This window comes from Etheostoma cragini, chromosome 1 (assembly GCF_013103735.1).
Source record: "Etheostoma cragini isolate CJK2018 chromosome 1, CSU_Ecrag_1.0, whole genome shotgun sequence".
Lineage (NCBI taxonomy): Eukaryota > Metazoa > Chordata > Actinopteri > Perciformes > Percidae > Etheostoma > Etheostoma cragini.
In genome coordinates, this window is record NC_048407.1 from 11,557,566 (window position 1) to 11,584,402 (window position 26,837).

Consider the following 26,837-nt stretch of genomic DNA (forward strand, 5'->3'; position numbering starts at 1 on the left):
GGTTCATAATTGTATTTTGAGGTTGTAGCAGAATAGGTTTACATGGTTTCATTTTTGAAAGACACCATATATTTGTTGTCCTGCATTTCTGCAGATCTTGTTTTCACCCAGTGTGTTTAGGTCTTTGTTTTAGCTACAGAGTGAGACATCTCACTTCTATACTATCTTTGTTGGGAGTTGCACATGCGCAGTAGGTAATATCACATCAGCTAGATAACTCTTTCTCTGCTGCTAGCATGCAGCGCCCTCGTTTTGGCCAATGATGTAGACGGCCGTGCAGATTGTGAACAGCTCACCCGGAGACTGAAGGCAGGACACATTCAGAAACCTGTTTCTCACTCAAAACAGCATAGATGTTTTTTTCTTAGTTTGTATGCGTATGCACCAGACATACATAATTCCACGCCAAACCCAGAAATCTTTTTTTTCTTCATAATATGGTCACTTTAATAAACACCAGTATTGGATTTATATTTATTGGCCGATACTCAAAGCCTACTCCCGATATTTGGACTGAAATAGTTGGATCGGTGCATCCCTAAATGATGATATATAGATACTTTATTCATCCCGAAGGAAATTTTAGGGGATGAAAGAGATATAGTTTTTGTTACGTTTCTCTTCTTGTCCATAGTTTCTTTTAATCTTAATGAATAAGGAAAACAAATAGCTGCTGAATGAAAGTGGAGAACTGCTTTAGCACAATTTCCTCTGTAACAGTTCATTCAACGTCAGGCATGTCTGTGCAAACAGAAATCAGAGAACCGAGATGGAGACTGGTTTAAATAGAGGGACCCCCTGTTTCTTCCCGATGAGTGAGAACTATTCTTTGTGTGGTCAGTAAGCTTTAGAAACCCAGGAAAGATGCTTTCCAATATTTCATTGCACTCTTTAACACCACAGAGCTGCTTCAAACTCCTTGATACTGCAGGCTTGTTGTTCACTCGAACACCGCTCGAATACAGAGACAGAGCTTTGTATCCACTTCCTGTAACACCCCGACCACACACGATTAGGGAATGACTGGAATCAAATGTTCTATTCCAGAAAAAGGTCATTTTTTTTTTTGGGGGGGGGGGGGGGGAAGTTTTGCTTTTACAGTGAAAACATAAGTTTGCTGAGGTAATACAGTACACCACTGGAAAAACAGGCACACACATGGGCAGTAACTTACAGGCAAAAACCTTAACATTCACTGGAGGGCTGTCTACAGTAAAGCACAAAACGGTTATTTGAGATGCTATCCCAGGAAAAGAGCATGACTTTGCCATGCATTTAATTTGTCATATGTTTTGAAGTTGTTTCTTGTCACTGCTCTTTTAAATCTGGATTGTGTATCTCTATCCACTAGGCTGTGATGTGCTCACTGCATTTCTGTATACTCCTAAAAAATGGAGACCCATGTTAGAAAGGAAGCGCAGACCTCCCTGCACTTTTTGGATGCAGATATTAAGATGCAAAGTTCAAAGGATGTGAGCTCCACACAGTGCGGTTTAAGAATGACTTAAACCGTTAAAATGTTTGTAACATCTAGTGATTAGTGTCCATGTACATTGAGTCTCTTGTACAGTGCATATGGACATACTTGACCCTGAAGCCTTCAAAAAAAGTGTTGTCCTGGTCCACCATGGGCGGACAGCACTAGGACTTCAGACGTGTCCCAGAGCGTGCTGGGCGCGTCTCTCCTCCAGACAGCAACAGACCCACATTGACACCACCTCTGCATTACCATCGTTAAACTGTATGATGAACGAATGATCCTGAAAAATAAAGAGAAGGACAGAAGTGGGACATTGTTTTCATTTCAAGAAAAATCTGTATGTTTGGGTTCGTTTACATTTTTATAGAAGAAACACATCTTTGGGACTAAATTAGTGCATTTAAAAAGGTTTTATATGAAAAAATTGAGTTTATTATACTAATGTTGTATTAACAATAATGAGATGAAGTGAATAAATTAATTCAAAAGGCAGACTTTTTTAACCCTCATGTTGTCCTCGGGTCAGATTGACCAGTTTTCCTACATCAATGTTTTGTCAATCTTTTTAACTAACCAATTTTAATTACCCAAAATTACATGATTGATTCCACACAACGCTCTTTGGCAAGTATAAATCTCTATTTTCATTCATTTTGGGGTGTCTTATTTCCAAATTGGATGAGTAAAAGTTGACATATTCCAGTCTGTGATTATCACTCAACATCCATTCCTTTAATTTAGCCAAAATAATTCCTAATTTCTGCTTTTCTACCTCAAACATTAGGTATAATTATTATTATAAATTATGAAAATAACTGTACAACTAAAGTTAGTGTTATGTGGTGTTAAACGTCGAAAAAGTGACAAAAGTTGAAAAAAAAAGCATGAAAAGTGTTGAAAAAAGGAACAAAAACGTAAGAAAAAGTTAAAAACATCAACAAAAGTGCTGATTTTCAATTTTGACGAGCAACACAAGGGTTAAATGGATTGAAAAGGGGTCGACTTTAGAAGTTCGTCTGTTGGAGTTTTACTAATAAGGTATGATTTTTTATGACTAAAATTCCTGAAACAAATTCAGACAATGGCTTTTTTTTTTGTCTTTTTTTTTTTAATTTATTTATTAAAGACACATTTTGGCCATTATCAGTTCACTCAAAAGTTTTTGGATTCAGTCGCAAATTGCTAGAAAAGCAACATTTGTGAATTTATCATTGGAAAGATATTTTCAGTTTCCCTTTGCAATTAAAATTCATATTCCAATAAACATTTTTGCTTGAAAACTATCTGCTGTCACTTACTCCATACATTTGACCTTCAGGATAATTGTATTACACAGCAAAAAAAAGGGACTGAAGTGGCTGTAAAAACACAAGTGATGAGTTTTCTCATAAAAATAAAAATATTCTAGAAGCTATTAAGAAAAACCTTTATACCTGTTCTGCAATATAATGTTTTATTATCAAACAGATTGGAGCCGCAAACATCATTGCACCTTTATGTGAAGCGTTTGGTTAAGTTCTTCTTGTATAATTATTCTAAATCACAAATGAAGAAATAATGATAAAAATACAAATAAACTAAACAGGTACGTCAATAAACCCCGTTAAATATTCATGTCCAACAGATTTGGTTTTTAAAGTTTAATGTTTAAGTAATGGCTTGTCAGGGCATTTTTTTTAAATATCGTTGCGGTTTAATCATCTGCATGAGTCCTAACGGGTTTTGAAATGAGCTTTTTAATAAAACGGGCAGTAACACAAACCGTCTTTGTCGACTTTTAAAAAATATATTACTTAACGATATTGAATATGATAAATTCTTTTTCATACAGTTTTGATCTTGACTGATTTACAGCAATAGCACCAATAAATGAGCTCTTCAAAACCCCAAACACATAACCAGTGTCTGTTGATTGGCAGTGTTAACTTGTTACTGCTGAAGGCCTGAAACAGAGATGTCACATGTAATATCTCAATGACAACAGTCCCAATCAGCGGCCTCATCTGGGGGACCGGAGCCAGAGGTCCCACAGGGGTCAGAGGTGAGGAGGTTGTAAATGAGACACTTCAACTCGGACTGACAAGGAATTTTATTTGTGGTGTCTAGATGTCCAATTAGATAAACAATGCTGTGGCCGGCCAGTTTAAATGAACTTGTCAACAATGATTTCAATGATATCTGTCCTTAACAACAAGAGACTGTCACTGTTAATGAGTTCAGTTCTAACTGAAGCTGGCCAGACTCTTGTATGTTGTTCTAACTCATAGTGCACGTTTTAACCTGCCTTCCTGCACGGCTTTTATGCTTACACCGAACGCTAACAAGGAACCAGTTTGTCCAGTGACATCTCCGATAAAGTTTATTTGACGAGAAGGCTGTGACCTCAACAGTGTTCAAAAAAGACACGTAGAGGCATAGTGTGCCGTACTATGAACAGAAGGTAAGAAGAAATATATGGCAACGCTGGAAGATGCAGCCAATATGATCTGTCTGACTCTGTTCTGCCGCAAAGGTCAGATTTACATCACAGCACAGACTCATTCAAGACTTCAGCCACAACATGTAAAATACAACTGTAGTAAAGTAAAAACAATTCACAACGGCTCATTTTAAAGCGTTCATTGACCTGTGGAACTGCTCAAAATGCAGACAGTGACGTCCAAAATGTCTGACATGCAAGAAATACATCCGGTCGTCCGCGTCCTCTATTTTTCTAAATGTGACAATGTTCAGAATTTGATACAGGTTATGTAAACTGTATATTCTGGTTGGAGATTCCAAATAAGGACCTTTAGCCGAAGGTAGCATTTTCTGATTAAGACGTAGGATATTTGGTATTATTTGGGTTTTAGAGGCCTTCTTTGGACATGTGTTCGGAATATGCGTCTCAATCAGGGTTTTTACCGCGGACTTAGGGTCAGCTCTGTGTGTTGCTATGGTTGCTGTATACAAACCAACCAGTAAACAGTTTGCAAGGCTGCAGACCCAAAGAACGTTAGTTGCATTTTGGATATTTGCACACATCGCTATGACGAACTTTTCAAGGTCTAATAAGCTATTTTGCACGGATACATGTAAACCGGAATATTAGTGAAATATTTACTTTCATTAGGGCAAAAAGTGGAAGATTATTTGCACGTACAGTAAACGTAGTCAATGTCTTACACAAAGACTTTTTACAAAAAAAAAAACAGAGACTTAGGAAAGCATTGTCGGAGGAACAGAGAAAGAGGAAACAGCAGGTTGACTGAGCGAGGAGTCAGACACAAGTTCACATAGGTTATGCCGAAGCTGTAGAGGGAGCTCTATAGAGACACTTGAGAGCAAAAAGCGCAGAAATGGCCAAAACTGCATTGTGCCCCTTAAAAATACCGCCAGCAGCACTGACATTGTAAGATTAGCAACAAAGTAGGACAGAGTGGTAGTGACGGTCCACTTTCTTCCTCTTGGGATCCTTCTTGTCTATTTGCGGTTACGCTGGAAAATGTTAAACTGAAGAATATGTACAGTACACGAAAAAAATAAAGGGATGGTGAAGTTATTGTATTATAGCATTTCCTGTACATAACTGAAATCTATTTGTCTGACTTCTGTTTGACGTATATTCTTTCTTTTCATACAATTGTTACTTTTGACTTGATCATTCAATCACCATATTTAGTCTGGTGTTGTTTTGTATAACACGGCACAAACTGTAGAGATTGTGAAGGACTGGGGGGAGTCCCCATCAATCCTGTTGTCCTTCTAATGGGCAGCTGGGGTTAACACAGTCTGAGGTTAATTACTCTCATATCTGTGTGTGTGTGTGTGTGTGAGCGTGTGCGTGTGTCAGTATGAGACGGGTGGAGTGGACGCTCCTGAGTGCCCCTATGTGCGGAATACTCGTCTCATCAATCATTCTTCTTTGCCTCAGTAGAAAGGGAGTGATACAGAAATAAAAAAGGAAGTCCTGAGTGATGTTTTTAAAACAGCACGCCATCTCTGCTCCAGAAATTAACCCTGACAGGCCAGAGACATCTGCTTTAACCTGGATGTAGGCGCCTGCCTCCTCATACCACAATCACCCACACTATACCTGCACACAGGCCAATACACTGTAGAAACACACACTAACTCAAAACAATCCCTTTGCCTGGGGGTTACTGATCTTTCCCTTTCTAAATTTATTTTTTCGCCAACACACAAATCACACTGCTACCCGATTGGCAGTAGTAGAAAATTAAAGAAATTAAGAAAGTAAGCAAGTAAGAGAGATTGCAGGAGAGAAAGTCAAAGTTATAGTCAACTTACGAGATGTTGTATTTGGACTGAGTGCTGCTGTGGGGGTATTTTAATGTTGAACAAACAGCTGACAACAACACTGCTCACCGCATTTTTGCTAATGACTTAAAGCCCTGCAAAGCCCAGTAAAATAATTGTAAAAGATGTTTGTGAATGTTTAGACAGAAAAATGTGTATGTCTTATCCATGAGAGCACAAGACACCTGCTTACTGTGTAAACCTTTCTTCCAATTTAAACAATGACTACATTCCAACCATACAAAATTTTTAAGGCCAATGCTGATAATTCATGTGTATTCATAATTTAAAAATTCAAAAACCGCCTTTTTCTACCGCCTCCCATGGCCGCTAGTTCGTTGCTCAGCCAGTCATGCTCGGAGACCCCGCAGTAAGTCTCTCAGACCGGTCTCCGACTTCATGTACCATAATTGTCCAGTGATACATCAAAAATATCAAGCATTATTTAAGGACTCCTCACTCCAGATACATTTAATGCTCTGAAACAGCAGAGCGCTTTACATAGCAGGTGGCAACAAGAGCTTCCAACATGTGTGTTCTGAATACACATCTGGAACCAAAACCATGGTACCTCTATAGCGTTCTGCTCTTTTATTGTGAAGCAATGTGTACATGTTACTTTTCTTCACAGGTCCCACATCTATAAGCTGTGAGCAGTCTAACCAGAGAGGGATATTCTCAGAACATAATTTTGTGTTGCAAAAATGTTTTCTTCTTTAAATTTGTTTATCTTCTCGTAAGCATTCAGATTTATCTTACGACCCCACCACCCGACATACAAGAGCCGGAGGTTGTGAAAATACTTTTAGACCGTTATCTGCAGACTCTCAATTATATTAGACATAAGCTGTCTCAAAAGTCTTACTTTTATACATAGACAAACAGGAGCACACACCCGGATATTGAGTACATTAAGAACCCATCCTCTGTCTGTCACACACTTGCAACCTGCACACATCACTTAATTACATGCGACTTAAATTAAGTATGACACCTGTGAAGAGAGTTATAAATACAGAGTGAATAACTACTTCTTAGTTAGGTCACTGAAGGTGCTTTGACTTTCTCCTGTAGCAGTTTGTGGACAGAGGTGAGATAGAGGAAGGACTCATTTTAAAGTTCCATTAATCACCGTCTGGCCCCATCAAAATGGGATAATCACCTGCAACTGCTCAAATAGAAATGGCTTAAACCCAAGGGAAATTCTACCTAACTCTTTAATTGTTTGAAGCCTATAAAGGGTTCATTTAATCTAAGATTAATTTATGTAATTTTAAATAACTATGTATGATTAATACGTTCAAAAGAAATTAAAAAGGAGTTTAAGGCAATTATGACAAGAGACTGGTCATCACCTATTTAGAATAGTGTTAGAAGAAACATGGTGCTCTTGTCTGTGTGTGTGTGTGTGTGTGTGTGTGTGTGTGTGTGTGTGTGTGTGCGTGTACGAGTTAGAGAGACAGACAGAGAGAAGGGTAAAGAGGTAGATAGAATAACTAGGTCTTTACATGCTAATCACTGGCCCCCTCTGGAAACTGCCTGGCATTGGTTGGTGTGTGTGTGTGTGTGTGTGTGTGTGTGTGTGTGTGTGTGTGTGTGTGTGTATGTGTGTGTGTGTGTGTGTGTACACTTTGGTCAATCTTACTGCATAGGAAATGTAGGAAAACTTCTCTTAGTAGAGTTACAATGCCCTAAGCTTAATGATCCAAACATCTAATGCTACTTTCAAATATCTGCTTTTAAAACTGTTTGCATAGTGAGGCAGCACTTTCTCCAGACAGCCAACTATCAATGAGCCACAACACTAAATGTTAGCCACCGAAATGGAAAGAAGTAGCAAAAACGATAATAAAACAAGAGTATTAAGAGCACCATCATTTTTGTGTCCTAGTTTAGTCGCCAACCAAGTGTATAAAAGAGCAGCTATATGTCGCTGAACTAACAAATCCTACTGGATGGTCATAAAGAGAAGTGGGATCGTGGGATGTTACACAATGTGTTACAAATATGTGTTTTAGAAGAGACCAACAGATGCAGTTAGCAGTGACCTGGACTGTAACATATGGAGTAACGTTATTTGAAGACTGGGAGAAAAATGAAAGAAGTGGAGAGAAATTAAAAACAGTCTTAAACTTACTGACATTCTTGGTTTCAATGAATCTTATAGGAAACCAACCCATTCCTGTCTAATTATTAGAATTTTTTTTTTTTAAGTCATTTTTACATTTCTTACATAGCTCACTATCACAAGTCACAAACTGTTTTGTGTCAAATTCAGAATATTAGATCCACAAAAAAGGCATATTTCCTCCAAACGCCAGAGTTGATTTTCTTTTTTGTACAGGATTTCAGTGCGATTTTGACTCCACCTCTCAATAAAAATAACTTAACTGAACAGTTGCGCAGCAGTAACATACTGCAGTCCCAGTATGTGAAAATAGCGTTTATGTCAATAAAAACCCGTGGGTGATCAATATATATCTATATACATTTACTTTACTTTAGTTAAGTTCAATCCTCCACAAACAAACACACATACAGTACATGATTCCATTTTTTCTGCTCAGAAAATTTGCAGTGAAATAACAAAATGAAATCAAATAAAAAATTCACACACAACCTCTTTAACAGAACCACATTAAGTACAGAGACAAACACCAATACAACACACTGCTGTAGAATTCAGGCAGCTCATAAAATGGAAAGAAGGATTAATGAGTGGCTTGACTTTGACTACGTTCTTGATCCAAAATGATTACAGTTAAGCATAATATTATGTGGATGTCGAGTAAACATAATGGAAAATGTGTGTTGTCTTGTGGCCTTCAGTCCACTGCCTTACTCAACATGCCTTCCATGTCTGTCTCAACGATGTGGTGTCACTACATCAGTCAGGAACAGCAGGATGTCTCTGCTTTCATAAAACTATAGTTTATAAGAGATTATTTAATCCCTGTGGTAAATTAACACATCCATGTTGTCCAAGATGATAAATAAATAAAAATAATAAGAGTATTACTGATTCTGATTTATGACTGATATAGTATGGATTAATATTAATTAGTCAAGATTGTGCTTGTTAATGACAAATATCAACAAACATAACAAGTGTGTGTGTGTGTGTGTGTGTGTGTGTGTGTGTGTGTGTGTGTGTGTGTGTGTGTGTGTGTGTGCGCGCGTAAGCGTCTGAACCCGATTTTGGGACGGACAGACACAGGAGGGGTTTCCTTTGTGAAAAAACGTGGGGCTCATCTGGTGTCTCCGGGTTTGAAAAGGGGCTATGAAATGTGTGCATGTGTGCCTATGAATAGAAAAGCAGAATAGGAGAGCTGCATTGACCAGGGTGCTAAAAGGCTGTGTGAAGGCTGCTGGCCGGGGAATGAGGGACAATGAAGGGGGGGGGGGGGGGGGGGGGGGGGGGGGGGGAATAAAACGTCTAACAAATCGCAGTCAAAGAATATAAGGGTGTGGGATCATCACTCAAAGAAGCACACAAAATAATGTTACACCAATTTCTACATTTTCTGTATTCTTGCCCTTAAGCTTAATAAATAAGGAAATAGGTGCTGCACACAGACCAGGCCTGGTGTTGAAGGAGAAGGGGGAGGAGAAAGCCACTCTGTTTAGAACCAAAAGGAAGAAACCTCAGACAGGATGGGTCATCACCAAATACCTGCGGCTAACGTCCTGGGAGCGGGCCAATGGAAAGTCTCCTCAACTAACCAAAGTCATTAGCTTATGATGACAGGATAGGGTGTCCACAATGAAAGATGCATCAGTATAAGGAAAGAAAAACACACTTTCCTCTACTATGACAGCTCATCATGCGGGTCTTTGCAAATGAAGGGACTTGGGAAGAAATTGAAGAAAGATCTCTTACTGACTCAAGTATTGAGCTTAATACAGCCAGACAGAATGCAGGTTGATATTTCTTCCTGGTTAATTAATGTCAAACAAAATGACAAACATGTTATCAGTCATGGTGTAAACCATCTGGGCTCAGATCAACTCAACGTTTCCATCAGTGTTAAGGTATCACAATACAAGCCACTGATTTTCATACTGTCGTACATACTGTCCATCACTGTAATCTCACAGGGAGCGCATAGTAATGGGTTAATTTCTAAAGTTAAAAAATTAAATATTGCAAATGAAGTCCATTCAATCAGCCTGAATAACTTAGTGAGGAAGTAATGACCAAAATATGTTCCAATCAATCATAAATAATTCAACTGTGGATTAAACGGTTTGTGTAAAAGAAGAGGGATAAAAGGACAAAAAGAAAGGGTGTATTTAGGTTTGTTTTATTTAGTTTTTCTTCCATTTAACACCTAATAAGTAACCAATGTAGTTTTTGATCTCTAGCGGGGCAATGGAGCAATGTTTTTATGTGTGTACACATTCCTGAAGCTGGTGTCAGCGGCTCTGCTGCTTCACATGCAAAGAAATGCAGTAATGTGACAACAAAGGCTGTAAACCAAGCACAATTTAAATTATTCAAAAACAAAAGAAGCATGTTTTGTAAGAAAGGAAATTCTTTCTACCCGTTTGTCAGGCCTCAAGGACACAAATGTTTTGGTAAGTGAACAATGAATGTAAATGGTTGTGGAATGTTTATTCATTATTATTATTAATTTACTTTTATGCCCTAACCAAATTCCTATTCATATTCCTTGTTGAAATGGCTGAGTTTGGTCTGTTTAAGAGCAAGAATTCAGAAGTAAAAAACTGGTTTTGGAGTTGGTTAATAAGCAAAAATTGTGTTTTATCAAGTGTTTTATCAAGCACCTCAAACGGTTTGTAATGTTAAGCTTCACATCACAAAAACATGCTCAGACAACCTTCTGCCAATGACAGATATGCAGCTGGGCCTGTGTTTCCAGGTTTTTCACATGGTTTGAGAATATCATTTTTTTTCTAATTTATGTCAGAGAAAACTATGTAATTCTTAATGGTAGCAAGGTCCAAATGCACGGGATTTAGCTTTGATGTTTAAAACCTCCTGCTCTAGTGCCCCATGATTGCTGAGATGCTGAGATTGGACTGACATGCAGCATGTACTTGATTTTATGCATTCTACGTATAATACATTTTTGAAACTTTATTTTCATCATTACAATTATTCAGTGGGTTTTATTTTCAATCTTTTGCATTTTATGTATTCTTTTTAACTTGTTTCCGACTATTACTATCAAGTGGGATTTTGAGTTTGATGTGCTATGGGTGGTTTTATTTTATTTTGCATTATGTCACTTACAGTTTTAATGTTTTTACTGTCTATTTTCAATTTAAGCACTCTGTGCATCTGGTTTCCTTATAGTAAAGCACTTTGAGCTGTATTTCTTGTATTAATAGATTAATAGCTGCTATACTAATATTAATAGCACCTTTCTTCTAAAGTTACTTTTTCTATCATCGTTATCATTGCTCTTTTGTTAGCACTACCCTTGCTTGGTTCTCTCCCTTTACTCGTGTTGGGAACATAGTACAGCATTAACCAGAGAAAACGGGGTTTCCTTCACTGCGTGTCTTAGTCAGGTAAAGTGATAAGAAAAAGTTGAACTGAACAGGATAAATTATTAATAGCATGAGCAAAGCATCCAATACAAGTAGTTGTAGCAGACTGTGTCAAGCTTCGGGGAACCCATCAAGAGCAGGCATGCAATCAAACAGAAGCCCTTTAAAGAACGTCTAATAGGATAAAATCCCAGTGAAAATAATGACGTCAATAAAAGCTATACCAGTGATTAGAGAAACCACATGCTGAAACCTGATGAGCAAACTAGAGCTACTAGGAGAGTTTGTATGGTCATAAAACAACATTATTTGCTCAGTGTCTACACTGTTGTGTGATTTCCCACATTACCTTCAGGAGAAATGAGAAACTGAGAGCAAATGGGTGCACTATCTGTAAAGCGGAGGGAGAGGAGAGAAAGGGAGCTGTGGCTAGGTGCATTAACATACAGATAGAATAGGTAAAGACTTTTAATGTACTCAGGATGCTGGGGGGAATAGGGAGGTAGAGTGAGAGGTGGGGCGGAAAGTGGGAACGAGAAGGAGAAGAAGAAGAGAGGAGAAAGACAATCAGCAGGCTGGTGCCACAAAGGCAGGCATCCATGACCTTATATCTCCGTTCATTGTGGTTAGAAAAGAAATGACAGGCCTACAGGACTACAAAAATATAGGTAAAGGAAAGATGAGAGGGATGGAGAGAGAGTGGAAGTAGGAAATAGAGAGAGAGAGAGTGAAAGAGAGATAGAGAGAGCCGTAAAAATTTAAAAATAGAGCACAGGGACCACAATGTATGGGAAGAAAGTGGGGCAGAGTACGAGGAGAGGGAGAAAAACAAGTGATGAAAATGCCACCATACGAGCTACAATAACCCGAAGCATTGAAAGGAAGAGAAGCAGTGTGCAGTTGATCCAGCAACCTTGATTAATTGTGGATAAACTGAATATTTATCGGTGTAGATCTAAAGAAGCTTTGGCTGTGCACCTAGGTCACAGAGGACACAGGAAACCACAAGAAGAAACTGAGGAAAAGAGCTCCTAATTTTCTTCACTAAAACAATTATATAGAGCCCAAAGGTGTCCCTCAACACAAACAGTGGCATTTTTGTATAGAAAAAGATGGAGAGTCGTACAAACACAACAAGTGGAACTTAAAAAGTAGTAGGGCATAGTCTCTCCCTTAAGAGAACCCCTTCTGTGTGGAGGCAGGAATGCCCACTGAGTGTCTAGACAACATGTCCCTTTACTCCTCCTTTCTGGTGTGAGATTGAGAACATACAACCTGTTAGCAGCTCTGCATTAACACCCCCCAGCCCTCCATCCCCACAACACAAACCTCCTACCCCCGTCTCTGCGGACCTAACTGTCGCTGTCCTTGGGCCTCACACAGAAACTGGCGCTTGTTGCAACTCTTAAAAGGCAGTTTGTGCAAACTGCTGTGGCCTTGTGTGCTAATGCTAGAACAGAAAACAACGTCCATTTTGGGAGGGAGGCATGTGGTTTGGCTTGTATATCATTTAGACAGACTAAAAGGAAAAGCTGGAACTTAGTTAGGATTTTTGCCTTACAGTATCTATAAAAATCAAGAACGGAGTTGCTGCATGAAGAATCAATAGCGTTTGAATATTAATTAACCTGCTAAAAAATCAACAATAATAAATGTTTTGCTTTTGTTAATGAATGAATATTTATGGCATCTTTCACACACTGTCCTAATGTTATTCAGGAAAAACCCTGTGCCTGAAGATACCTACTTTATTAAGACTTTAGGTTCTCACATTTTAAAATTCAGTCCTGATTTGTCACTGAATGTGCTCTATGTTCTGTTGCTGAGAGTATCATACTGGGAACAATCAAGCCGGGCTATTATTCCAACGCAACAGGTGTTGTTGAGGCATCACCATAAAGTCATTATATACCTTTTGTACCGTGAGTTTGATGTGCTATAGGTAGGATTCTGCCATAAAAAAACAACCATACATGTTATGTTAAATGCATTCTTCATTTTAACACTAATGAACTAAAAAGCATCAGGATTTCAACTCTCCAATTAAAGCGGATTCATCTACATACATTATTCAGAATCATACATGATTTGTATGACACATGAACCTATATGGAATCTTTGGGGTTAAACGTTTAAACATCATTGTGCTGCTACTGTATAAACTCTATAGGAGACGGAAGGCTCAATTGCTTGACTATGGGAGTCATGTCCTGTCCAGTTAGAAATTTTAATATTTCTGTGCCAATGGACATGTAATTAACAGAAAAGCAACGGTGATAGATAGTAAATTAGTTATTACACTTATCATCATACTTGCAGATGAGACACAACGTTCATTTGGTGACAGCAAACATTTTGGATTGAGAATAATGTTCAAGTGCAGTAAGATGTAAAAATGATAAACATGTGCACACTTTCTCCCCGTTACATGGCCAAAGAGGGGCAGACGCACTTACAAATAATTTCCTTTTACCCCTTGCTCAAAGTTTTATTAGTGTGTAAAACCTTATTTTTGTAATTAATTATTTGACTCTTTTACAAAAGCTAGTCCCCAAGGTTTCACGCTGACCTCTAACATCTTTCATTAGTAGCAAAACGTTTATTACTGTTATTTCCACAAAGCCATCCCAACGTTAAGGGTCCTTGAACTAAACACCTCAATCTTTGCAAAAAAAAAAACACAATTGTATATTCCAAAAGCTACAAAGATATTAAAATAATTAATAATGAATTATTTCATTTTCATTGGAATGCATGAATATGATCACCGTCTGTAAACAGTTATTCAAAAGTTATATTTTGTTGTCCTCGGTACTGTTTAATGAAGTCCTGGTTTAACTCACCATGAGGTTATTAGGAGCAGGCCTCTCTTTGGGTTGCCGCCGCATACTGAAAAAAAAAAGATACAAACAGTCAATATCCAGCAACCATTTAAACTGTGTTTGTATATGTGCCAAAGCAGTTTTTGTTTTAACTTTCACTTCAACGGCATCATTTTAATTTATAAATAAATATTTAAGAGTGCCTGAAACAAAACCTTTCCTGGCACAGATATGGAAAAGGAGGGTATGATGGACAATACACACTACCAGCACAGAATACTTATTTCAAGAGAATAAAATTCCTATCTTAAACTTTAAATAATAGTTTTTATTATTCAAAAAACTTAAATTGAAGCAGTTACCACATTATTACAATGGATTTATGTGTGTGTTTCTGTGAGTGTCCTCTATAGTATGTATATGGGGGACTATGAGGAATTAGTGCAGGGACCTGTCTGCTGTTAGTCATGTTACTGGTTTATGTTTCACAATGAATGGACCATGACCCTCTAAGAATAGCCTGGAGAAGATAATGCCAGGGCTGGTACCTCAGTCTGTTCTGGAGAGAGGTGCCCTGTTTGAGTAAATAAAGCAAGCATGGGGGATAAACAACAGATGGTATAGCCAGCTAGATAGTCACACACACACACACACACCACACACACGTACATACGTACACACGCATGTGGTTTGGTTGTGTATGTAGATGTTTGTGCCACTGTAAAGGTTACAAGAGGCTAATGAAACGGAGGCAAACCCAGAGTAAACATTGTCTTTGTCCTGTTGCATTAGATTAATCACTCATTCCTTGGCTTTTTATTTAGCAGCACTGAAAATCATAGCTAAAGCCATTACCACAACCACAAGGAATTATTACACAGACAAATGAACTTTAATCCTATTGTGTTACCATTATACTTTTGATTCATCTACCATAATTTGGTTCATCTATGTCAAATGCAGCTTATGTTCCCTTCAATTGTTCAGTCTGGCTAAGCGGGGCTCAAATGGTTGACTGTGCCGCACATATTAAGCTATTACAAACTAGAATCACAATTGTAGGCACTATGTATTTAATAGCCCAGAATTCCATTTCAAATCTGAAGGTGTCAAATAAAAAGAAATTTGTATATGACCTACAAGAAACAAAGCGTATTAAAAACGGCTGTGACAAAATGGTGATACGGTAATATTTCCTTGTCCTTCGTGCGATACGATAATTAATTAACTTTCCCCATATATTGATATTTTAATTAATAAAATAAGGCAGGGTGGGGGAAAGCAGTTTGAGGAAAATAACAGATGTTCCAGCCACTTTTAAGTCTAAAGTCTGGACACACAGTTGCACTACAGTGCTGTAATTATAATTTACAAAGTAAAAACTTGTGCTGCAGAATTGTGCTGTTTTCTATCAGTTTGGACTTGCAGTGAATAAGGAGAAAAAACTTGCACTTGATCTTTTCACAAGCATTTAGCATTCATAGTAAGACGGATATCGTGATGTATAGGATTGTTTAGCAATTTATTGAATATCACAGAATTGCTGTATTGTGATATCGGCATCGTAGGCCATGTATTGGTCATCGTATGGTAAGGTACCCTGTTATTCCCACCCCTAGTATTAAAAAGTAACTGACTCACCACTGAGTTATAAAGTGAACAAACTTTTCACTGAACTGGCCAACAGGAAGAACAGGAGGATCCTGTGAAGAAGAACACAACAATTTAGACAACAAGTAAGAATGTAATGTGGGATGATGATAACTCGCTGCAATGAATGAAGGATCCTGAAACTTACAATATCTGCACGACTTACATGAAGAATTAGATTAATAGGCCTTATGTTTCTACCCTTAATTCTTAAAAAGGCATTACCCTAACTCTCCCCAAAATAGCACTGAAACAAAGCAGACAGAAATACAACACTATTAAAAAGGACACAAACCAAAACAAAGACAGATCATAGATATCAGTCATTGCCTAATGTTGATCAAAATACAGTGTAACAAAGAAGCACCTATATGAACATGTAAAGAAAGACTAAACATAAAAACTGATTTGGATCAAATAACACATAATCTTATCTAGGTTTACCGGTTAAAATGATTTTTGTCTACAAGAGACGGAGAAACATTGAAAAATTGACAGATAAACAGCAACAACCAAGTTGTTTGGCTAACATGTAAGCCACCTAAATGCCATTCAGCAAGCAGAGCAACACTATTTAGAGTTGCAAAGGAGGGAAAGTAGCTTGTTCTGCATACAGCATGATGTTGCAAGCTTTAGTGCTTCTTCGAAAAAGACAAGGTGCCAAAAGTTCATGGTTTAATAAGATCAACCCTTATGGTACAGTTACTGACACAACATATGTTCAAAGAGTATGTAACCTCGAAGAGCCTGGATTTAGTTTAGAATTAAGTCCCTTAACTGTTCGAACACTGACCTCAGGGCTACACACTCACTTGGTGACACAACATTGATCTCGTCGGGTCAACCAATCCACAAATTTGGTGATTTAAAAGGGGAAAGTGCAAATTTAAGAGAAAAACTGCTATATATTAAAGTTGTTATGGTTTGGATTTCTAATACCATCATTATACAGAGCCTAATGTGAAAAGAACATGACAAACATTTGTAACAGCTATACATGACAATATTTATCTGTTATAGTTAATAACGTAAGCACTAATTCTTAGACTGGTTCTAAAAGTCTCTTGAAAAGGGGCAATGTTGAATGCACCAGGATGCACTTCTCATTGAAGAGAAAATCAAGCAAATCAATATGTTAGCAGCTATGCATTTACACCCCCCCCCCCCCCCCCCCCCCCCCCCCCCCATCCCTACAACACAAACATCCAACCCCCGTCTCTGCGAACCTAACTGTCGCTGTCCTTGGTCCTCACACAGAAACTGGCGCTTGTTGCAACTCTTAAAAGGCAGTTTGTGCAAACTGCTGTGGCCTTGTGTGCTAATGCTAGAACAGAAAAAATATCCATTTTGGGAGGGAGGCATGTGGTTTGGCTTGTATATCAGTACAGTATCTATAAAAATCAAGACCAGAGTGGCTGTGAGAAGAATCAATAGCTTTTGAATATTAATTAACCTGCTAAATCACAGCTGCATTATTTTCAGACAGTTTGTCTCAGTAGAGTTAAAATCAACAATAATAAACGTTTTACAGCAACTTAAAAAAGGCTCACACATGTATAGTTTGTACTAAAGTGAGCCAGACGTTTTTCCACTGCATGGTACTTCCTTAACTCACCTCGACTCTACTTGCCTTTTTTGGTTTTCCATTACAAAAAAAAGTCCTGGGTACCTGCTAACAGATACTTTTCTAGCACCACCTCTGCTATGACGACCAGCTATGCGCATGAGGTAGTACTAAGATGCAATGGAATAAGGAATCCAGCCGGTAACATGGAGGTGGTACAACAGACACACAGCCATGGTTATTAGGCTATGTTTTGCTTTTGTTAATGAATGAATATCTATGGCATCTTTCACACACTGTCCTAATGTTATTCAGGAAAAACCCTGTGCCTGAAGATACCTACCTTATTAAGGCTTTAGCTTCTCACATTTTAAAATTCAGTCCTGAAAGATTTGTCAATGAATGTGCTCTATGTTCTGTTGCTGAGAGTATCATACTGAGAACAATCAAGCCGGGCTGTAATTCCAACGCATCATGTTTTGTACCATGAGTTTGATGTGCTATACGTGGGATTCTGCCATTAAAAAAATCTGGCTGAAATGTTAAATGCATTCGTCATTCTAACACTCATGAACTAAAAAGCATCAGGATTTCAACTTTCCAATTAAAGCGGATTAATCAACATACAATATTCAGTATTATTAAGTGTTACTTGATTTGCATGCAACATGAACCTCTTTGTAATTTTTTTGGGAGTTAAATGTATAAATATCATTGTGCTGCTACTGTATAAGCTCTAAAGGAGATGGATGGATCAATTGAATAAACAACATGAAATCAAGGAGAGGGTTAACTTTTCCTGCTGCTGATTTCCCACCTTTGTCAGAAAAGACAGGGGAGACCGTTTCTCTCACTATGACTCTGGAGTCGGTACTCGCTTCAAAGTCAATCGCCATCACTCCCTCACTTTCTCCCTCTCTCTTCCACACACTCCACAGACACACATACACAGATGCCGGATCGACGTACACACCAACTCTCAAATAGAAAATTCAGGCCACATACGCTGGCTATGGCAAAGGCTTTGCATCAAGCCTCCGCAGATCCATAAATCAAGCTTTAGTAGGAAAAAGGCGGTTGTTTAGATCTACTTTACTTAAAGTATAACACTGTGGAAAGAAGTGTGTCATGGTGTCATATGCTTTAAAATCCTACCAATCTCAAGACATACCGGAAGGTGCACCAGGACACAGAACTGGGGTTATTAAAAGGTGTTATAAACTATGTTTAGCCATTCAGATGAAAGCTAAATTTCAAGACTTTTCTTGAATAATAATCCGACCTTTGACATTGTCGTTTTTTAATCTCCTACTCTTTTGGCCAGTCTGCCTCTCTGTGTTGAAGCAACAATTTCTTTTAGGGAAAAAGTGTATTTTTCTCCATTTATGCCCATTTTAAACATGTTGCGATGTTTTTAGTTTGGTTTTCCAAGTATCCAGCATGTCACAAATGTACAAATGTCACTAAGACTTTATCTTGTTGCAAAAATGAACAAGAGTAAGGTGTATTTGTGTGTCAGGCTTATGACATGTTGTCAATGGAGGGTCTATGAACCGTGTCATGTAGAACAGCTGGGCCAGGCTGACCCTCTACTACTGCCCCTCACCTCATTAATCCATCAATTTTTCTAATCTCAGTCTGCTTCTTACCCTACCTTTAGCTGTCGTTGATATTCATGCTTATATTATATATATTTACAATCTGTATCCATGGAGAAAAAAGGTAGACAACTGCATAGCAATAGCAGTCTCAAACATCTGTATTTTCTTTTGATGTCTCATTGTCAGTAAACTCCAGAAGAGAGCTAAGAATAACAGTGTTTTAAAAGTAGCATGATTAGAATTTCCTTTCTGCAAAAAATTAGAAATAGAACAAAAAACTAGGCAGTTTTAATCATAAGACAGACAATGGTTTCAGTTACACATTATATAAAATGTATGAAATCATGGTACTAAAAAATATTGGTAAAAAGTTGTTAACATCTAGATACTATTTTTTTGTTTTAATACAAACACTGTAGCATTCAAATAATTATGTAAATTGGAAAATACACAGGCTCATTCCTTACGAATTACTTAAATCTTCCTATATGTGACACCACTGCATGTAGACAATACAGATGTTTCCTCATACAAGAGGTCCAATAAATATCAAAACCTAGTTGACCAGTAGGTCAATAGTGGGTGTACGTCCTGCGGAATTTAAAATATGTACAGCAGTACCATCCAATGACAAAGATATGAACTAAAATACTAAAATAAAAATACACAAACTACTCAGATATGCACAAAAATCATAAAGGCTGGGTCCACATCCAGGAATTTTTTCAAATGCGGGGAATTAAACCTTTTTACATCTGTAGCCCTGCTGTGCCATTAAAAACACCTCTGGGCAGTGTTCGCTATTCCTTAATGCTCTGATCGGCAGGCTCCCGCAAAGCATGATGTATGAACCCATTTAAATTAACAAAGAAATGGGTTCCCTTCTAATCTCACTGCACTTCACACTGCTGCCGCCGCTTGGATGAGCAATATATTATAGTACATGCACATACACATACATATATACACACACACACACACACACACACACACACACACACACACACACACACACACAGTCATGCACAAACAAATGCCCTTGAGCAATGCACACCAGAAGCCTGAGTGTACACTCCGTTTAGAGGGAGTACCAAATAATTTGCAACCACTGTACTATGGTGTGTACACACACACAAACACAGGCACGCATGCAGAGAAACAGGATCAATTGCGCCGACAGTTTGTGCAAAGTGTCGACTACACAACTAAATTATGTGTTGTGTAGGCTAAATCTGATACAAAACCTGTCTCTGCATTTTCCCACATATTTGCATGCACACGCACCTTTTTGCAGGCACAAACACACACATTTATGCATGTATTCATGTCTCCAGTAGAGAGGAACACTGCTGCAGCTTTGATGTGGCAGGAGGCGATGGCACAAAAGACAAGCAGCCTGATGAAAGTGGCTAGTCTGAGTGAATTATTCCTCTAGTTGTCAATGCGCTCCACTATGAGATAGAACACACACTACAAGGGTACAAGGGTACAAGTAAATATACATGTCATTGCCATGAAGCAATTATTAAGCTAAATTAGATCAGTAATTACAGGCTTGAAAATAAAGTGGGAGTTCTTTATTAGTGGAGCCACTTGCTATTCGAGAAATAGAGCAGAGAGGCACATTAATGAGGGTGGACAGTGGACAGATGGTGGGAACAAGTACAGAGAACTTCTCGTTCAAGACTTTAGCCGAATAACTGTAAATGTGCTGCATTTATATAGCGCTTTTCTAGTCTTACGACTACTCAAAGCGCTTTTACATCATACAGGATACATTCACCATTCACACACATTCATACACTGTGGCCGAGGCTGCCGTACAAGGTGCCACCTGCTCATCAGATAAACACTCACACACATTCACACTCCGATGCACAGCCTCGGGGGCAACTCGGGGTTCAGTGTCTTGCCCAAGGACACTTCGACAATGACTGCAGGGGCGGGGATTGAACCACCAACTTTCCGATTGGCAGGCAACCGCTCTACCACTGAGCCACAGATGCCCCACAGCCGCCTTTAGCTGAATAAGGTGAGCATGTTTCTCTGATATACATAAAAACCAACTAAGATTTTAAAAAATGCACTGGATAAATTCAAATGGTGTAAGTGCACTTGCATGCACTTAAATGGAGAATAGTTAAATTGAGTGAAATTAGGTACCACTCTTTGGCCTTGATATACCTTAGAGTTACTCGAATTGCTGGACCATTCTTTACAGTTGGATGATGGTCCTTTAATAGGGCCTCATATTGCACATATTGCTCATATTGACATTTTACAGCTGCGGGTGCTATGGTGCTCTTTGGTTCTCCAAATACTCATCCAAATGAACAAACTTAACAAAGCTGACTCAACATTGTTCCCCTCATGACTCAGAGCCCAAGGTTTTATCCTCCTCAAACCCAATTTTGTCTCTTTGTTGGCTGGCCTTGCATAAAGCGATGTCTACAAAGGCATCCATCAAATAGCTTTTGTTAAAAATTGTTTTAATTCCAACTACTTTCTATCGAAGAAAAGGCCCATAATGAAAACTGTGCATAGCTTGTTCTGTGGATTATACAGATAAACAGTGACGCCATTTCTAGAAAGGGATATTGCTTTCGAATTCTTTTAACAAAATTCCATTTGTAAATTTGCATGGCTAGATACCACTAGGTAAGTGAGAAAATGTGCTTTGCCATGGAAAGCTGTGACTTGCGACCAGTTTTTCTCTTCTTTATTACATTTTAGTTATGTTGATGTTGTATGTATGTATGTTGATCATGATTTTCAAGGCCAATCACCTAGTGACATAAAAATGATTTCAGAAACTTTGTTCTACTGTATAAAATTACAATCTTTGTAAAGTCTCTTGATATGTCTACCTTCTAATTGTTCAACTTATTGTGCATCTACTAATTTATTTGGCCTTTATTTTTAGCCTCATGAGACTAAAATCATTATTTGAGTCTTTCCCAGGCATGGCTCACTGTGTGGGTGTGTGTGAGAGAGAGAGAGAGAGAGAGAGAGAGAGAGAGAGAGAGAGAGAGAGAGAGAGAGAGAGAGAGAGAAAAAAGAGAGGCAGACTGTTATACTCCACCCCCACCATACGATACCTCTAGCTACAATAATATTAATGATCCACTCATAGGAGCCTATTACTCATTCAGCCATTAAAGCAACTTCTAAGTCCCCACTGGATAAGTGACGCACAACATCAAAGCATCACAACTAAAGCAAAAACAGTATGTGGATCACACCTACCGTATGTACTAAATGCCAATACTGAATGTCAATGAGTCAGGAATAATTTATCACACCTGTTACGATGTTGAAGTCAGGTGATAGTTTAGGATTAAATGAACTACTCCACTTGAGTCCATGGTGACTCTAAATTCTACAAGTTGATATAACAATAATACACTTTATTTACACAACACTTTTCAAGACCTTTAGTCTTAAGCCAGGACTTATGAACAGTCAGCAATATAAATGGAACCTAAACCAAAGAGTGCTTTAGAGTTAATCAGTGACCTCTATAAAGCAATTCTTAAACTTACTAACCAACTTACTAACCAGCAAAGAGAGGCTAAAACAAGGCTGATATGACTTTGTCTAAATGCCAAGCAGCAGTGTTTTTACCAGTTTACATTGTTAGATAGCGGTTTAGCTAAACCCTGAACACAACAAATTACAATCAGCTAACAGAGATGAAATAAAAGAATGAATCGCCTTCTCAAGGGCCATTAGAGAAAATACCCGACTTGAGATGAGATGCTTCCCAGATAAAACGTGATTAATCGACTTTTGTGACTTGTTTATCAACTGAAAGGTCACTGTGAAATATTACACCCAGGTTTCTGGCTGCAGGTTGGACATTTGTAGACAGATAGCCAACATGTTTTTGTGGACTAGACTGGGACTATCTGGGAGGAGTAGAAATAATAATAATTATAGATTTTATTATAACACCACTTTGTAACGGTTTTTAAAATGGGGAAGTACATTTCATCCATGTTACAATGGTACTGATTTGTGTTTGTATATATGATATGTCCCAGTGGCACCATGAATACACAGAACCACAGGAGGCCGAGGAAGGAGATTTGCGAGAACGCCACAGGTCATATACAGATCAGCATCAAATATGCCAACCCACTCTTCAAGGTGATCCAATAACTGTGTCAAATGCTGAGCTGAGATCAGGAATAATTAAAATTGAACAATCTTCAGCATCAGTTGTAAGAAAAAGATTGCGAGTTCTTTCAATGAGTTATAGAACTGGCAACAAACTGAGAACAATAAGATAGAACACTTCTCTGGGTATTCTACTGCATATTGAACTGTAAACTTCCTGATTCTAGTGCAGTCCTCAACCCTTATGTTCTCTCTGAGCGGCTTCATCTTTCTAAAGAGTGCTTATCCTCATCCCTTCCTCCAAAGCACAGCATTAGCTGGGACAGTAAGGCAGTGCTGGCTCGCTAGGGATAAATGTTCTCTTGCCTCAAGGGGAGGAACAGGACAAGGCACAGAAAAAAATAGTTTTGAGTGATGCCTCTGTCTAGCTGACTAATGAAGAGTTCAGTCAAGGTCAATCCATTACAACCAAAAGCATTTAATTATTAATTACGGCCAAATCTATAGACAGTTAAGGACAAGTGACATTGTATGTTTAATGTGTGATATAGCTGGTGATGGGGAATGGGGGGCTGGTTTAGGCTAGAGAGATGTGGCATTTCTGCTATTAGTGTAGGTCAGTAGATAACTTAAAAAAAAGAAAGGAAGGGAAGATTGCAATTGCTGTTTTTGATAATAAATGTGAGCAGTGTAAGCTTACACATTCATGTCCACAGACATAATAAAATGGTGTGTCCATACATCAAGACATCATAAACTGCGTGTGTCTTAGGAAAAAGAGAGGGAGCACTTAGTATCAGATGTTACCATAAGTAAACTCACTATAAAGACGGTTATAAATAAGGACATCCCCTAAACCAAATTCCATAAAAACTTCTTTAATGTGAAACTGCGGTCTAATTTTTGTAATGAGATTTGTATAAGTTTGAGTTATTCTTAGTGTGCAAATCAACTGCGATTGTGGAACTGTGAAATTGTTGGAAAGTGGAAGAGATTGAATGAAAGGGGAAGGTCTGACTGTGGTTTTTATACACATGTATGTTTATATGTTATGCGTACATGGGGGGAGGGTGGGAGACTTACTTAATGGATGGCTAAATTGTCACTGTGGTCTTCAGTGCTCCTGTGTCATTATCTGTCTTTTTAGTTTTGCGTTTGTGTTACGCCTTTTTAAATAGAAAAAATAATCCTGGTTAAAACAATTGCTGTGGCATTGGCTCACTATTACACCAAATTCAAAACAGTGTTGCTGTCTGTGTGGGTGTGTGTGTCACACTCATGACAGGTCCAACCTCTACAGTAATGTGCGTGTGCATATGTGAATTGCCTGAGGCAGTTGCATAGGGTGGAGGGTTGAGTGAGCGGGGAGCAAAGCCGCCTGAGTGGTTTGCTTCATTAGGAAACAAAATATAAGCTTTCCGGGCCATTAGGACTGACTTTAGATGCAAAAGCACATAAGACGACGACTCACCTCATCAACGATGCATTGCAGTAACTGGAGAGGCTGGAAGAGGAGAGGCACAAGGAGATGAAAAAAACACATCAGCCTACATGGAATTTCTTGGCAATAGAGAAAATCAATAGTGTGACAAAAAAAAAGGTATCTACTTAGATTAATCAATTTCAGCGAGCTTAGGCAAAGTCCTTCAGCTCCTGCATGTTTTTATTGTTGCATAATGGTACCTAATGTAATACCAGCAGTTTAAGCATGATCAAATATTTCATTTCAAAAATGCAATTTGAGTGTTGTTTTTCAAATGAGAAAGCCAACCGAGAGTAGCAGACTATAATGTGAAAGACCTCTATTTCCTTTCTTCTTATTCTGATGCAATAAAACTCACCATTAAAGATCCTTGGTTTTTCTGAATCTGTAGGGCAAGACAGAGAAGAGAGGACACAGCAATATGTAATTAGCGTGTCATAATCAAGAGGATGCACTTGGACACATTATGATCACTAGGAGAAAATTATTGCTTTCCTGTTGGCAATTTGTGAGTATGCGTTAACACCATTTACATAATGAAAACACACAAATGTTAATGGCCTTGTTCTCATTTGTGGAGAATGGGGGTAAAAGATCCACTAATGCTAATTTTCAGAGTAGTACTTTATTCATACCCTCCAGGTTATCTAGATGGGCTGGAATAGCTGTTAAAAACAGTATGAGCAAGCTTTGTAATAAGCATGCTCAATGTGTCAATTTCACAGGTGCAACAAACAGGCCAGGACACGGCAAGCTACCTTCATAGATGATGGCAATAGGGTTACAGGAAAAAAGGTTATTTAAAAGCAGATCTTTGAATGTGCAGGAAGATACGACCTTAAATTACTAGTGTTTAAGGCAGCCAAAATATAGAAAAAGACATCTGCTATCTAATATTTATTTGACTTACTAAATGTACTTTCTATAGTCAAAATCAAAACATATGAAAGGATTGAGTTCTTAAAAATATAAAAGAATAGGAACTTTTAATATGAAAGATCTAGACAGCCTCTGAGATAATGTGACACTGTCATGAAAATATCAAAAGCATTTAATTTACCTATTTAAAACCCCCCAGGGCTTAATTTGTCAGGAAAATCCGTTTAATTTTTTTAAAACACAAAACTTATAACTTCATCATATAGAACAAATGATAAAAGGCCTGAAAACTAAGCTCAGCTAAATGTCTAAGAGTTTTTGGTAAATAAATTGCTCATTTCTCCGGGCTTTTGACAGTGCATTAGAGCACTTATTGATTCACTCGATTAAATACAGGTTTTCACACTCTGCAAATACCAAGAGACTGCTAAACTGCCTCTATATCCAGTTTTGCCTGATTCAGACACATTAACGGCAACTATGGAAAACTAATTTGTTCAGAAATAATTACTAGGACAAAATTGCATGCTGCTCCAGGGGTTGAAATTGGATTGTGGGAGACTAACTTATTCAAGCATAATTGAGCACTTATTCTTCTTGTACCAGGTAGCTTTACCACATTTCAAAAAGAGACCTCCCTTTCTAACTCTCATCACTTTGAGCTGATTATCTGGTAGACATATCATTATCTGCATGTTCATCCTGTAAGTTAACATAATTTAATATGACATTTATACTAATAAAAGACTTTCCATCGATGCATTTCTTCAGTTGTTTCTTTTGATACTTGATCCAAGAAAGACAAACAATTGAAACTTGACAAGCAAGGAGGTTGTGTGTGTGTGTGTGTGTGTGTGTATCTCTAAATTACGCCATAAGTTGTGTAAAACATCAGCTTCTTGTTTGTCTGAGCTGCTCTGTTAAGTGGCTTGGTGACAATTTATGAGCCACATCAAGCTTCATTCGTGTTGTTTGAAAATATCACAGTGGGCTCGATGGGAAAATAAGTAGTCACAATTTTAAGATGTGAACTGATTTCTGTTTCTTTCAAGTACAACTCAAGAAACCCTCCTTAAAGATTTCAACGATATTTCTTTTAAGGTGAGGAATAAGAAAACTGAAAAGGATGTCTTTTTGATCGAAACTGTCAACAAAGGTTGACATGCATGTTTTGGTTTTGGGCAAGGGCAGTACCACTCTGGCACCATGGAGATATCACTAGAAAAAGAGGGGAAATGGTGGGAGAGGTCCCTTTCTATTTTTCTTCTTGACTTGCAGGTCAACAACCACTAAAGGCCCTTACAGACACAACATGATTTGAGCTAGGTTTTTTCTCTACTTTGCCTTCCGTGCATTTCTGGCTCCCTTGTTTCTATTGGCCACGCAGATATTTGGCACGGCCCAAGTCATTGGAAATATGGGT

At 38.2% G+C, this 26,837-nt stretch overlaps 1 protein-coding gene across 1 annotated transcript in view; it reads right to left on the reverse strand.

Annotated features, from left to right (window-relative positions):
- Positions 1-980: 980 nt before the first annotated feature.
- The window catches only part of map2k5 (mitogen-activated protein kinase kinase 5), a 54,177-nt gene continuing 28,320 nt past the window's right edge, over positions 981-26,837 (reverse strand). The window contains exons 16-20 of the mRNA XM_034877661.1: positions 24,894-24,920; positions 24,524-24,556; positions 15,760-15,821; positions 14,140-14,185; positions 981-1,760 (exon numbers count right to left, since the gene is read on the reverse strand). Coding sequence (XP_034733552.1) covers positions 1,650-1,760; positions 14,140-14,185; positions 15,760-15,821; positions 24,524-24,556; positions 24,894-24,920 — 279 coding nt within the window. The 3' untranslated portion in view covers positions 981-1,649. The remainder of the gene's footprint in view (positions 1,761-14,139; positions 14,186-15,759; positions 15,822-24,523; positions 24,557-24,893; positions 24,921-26,837) is intronic.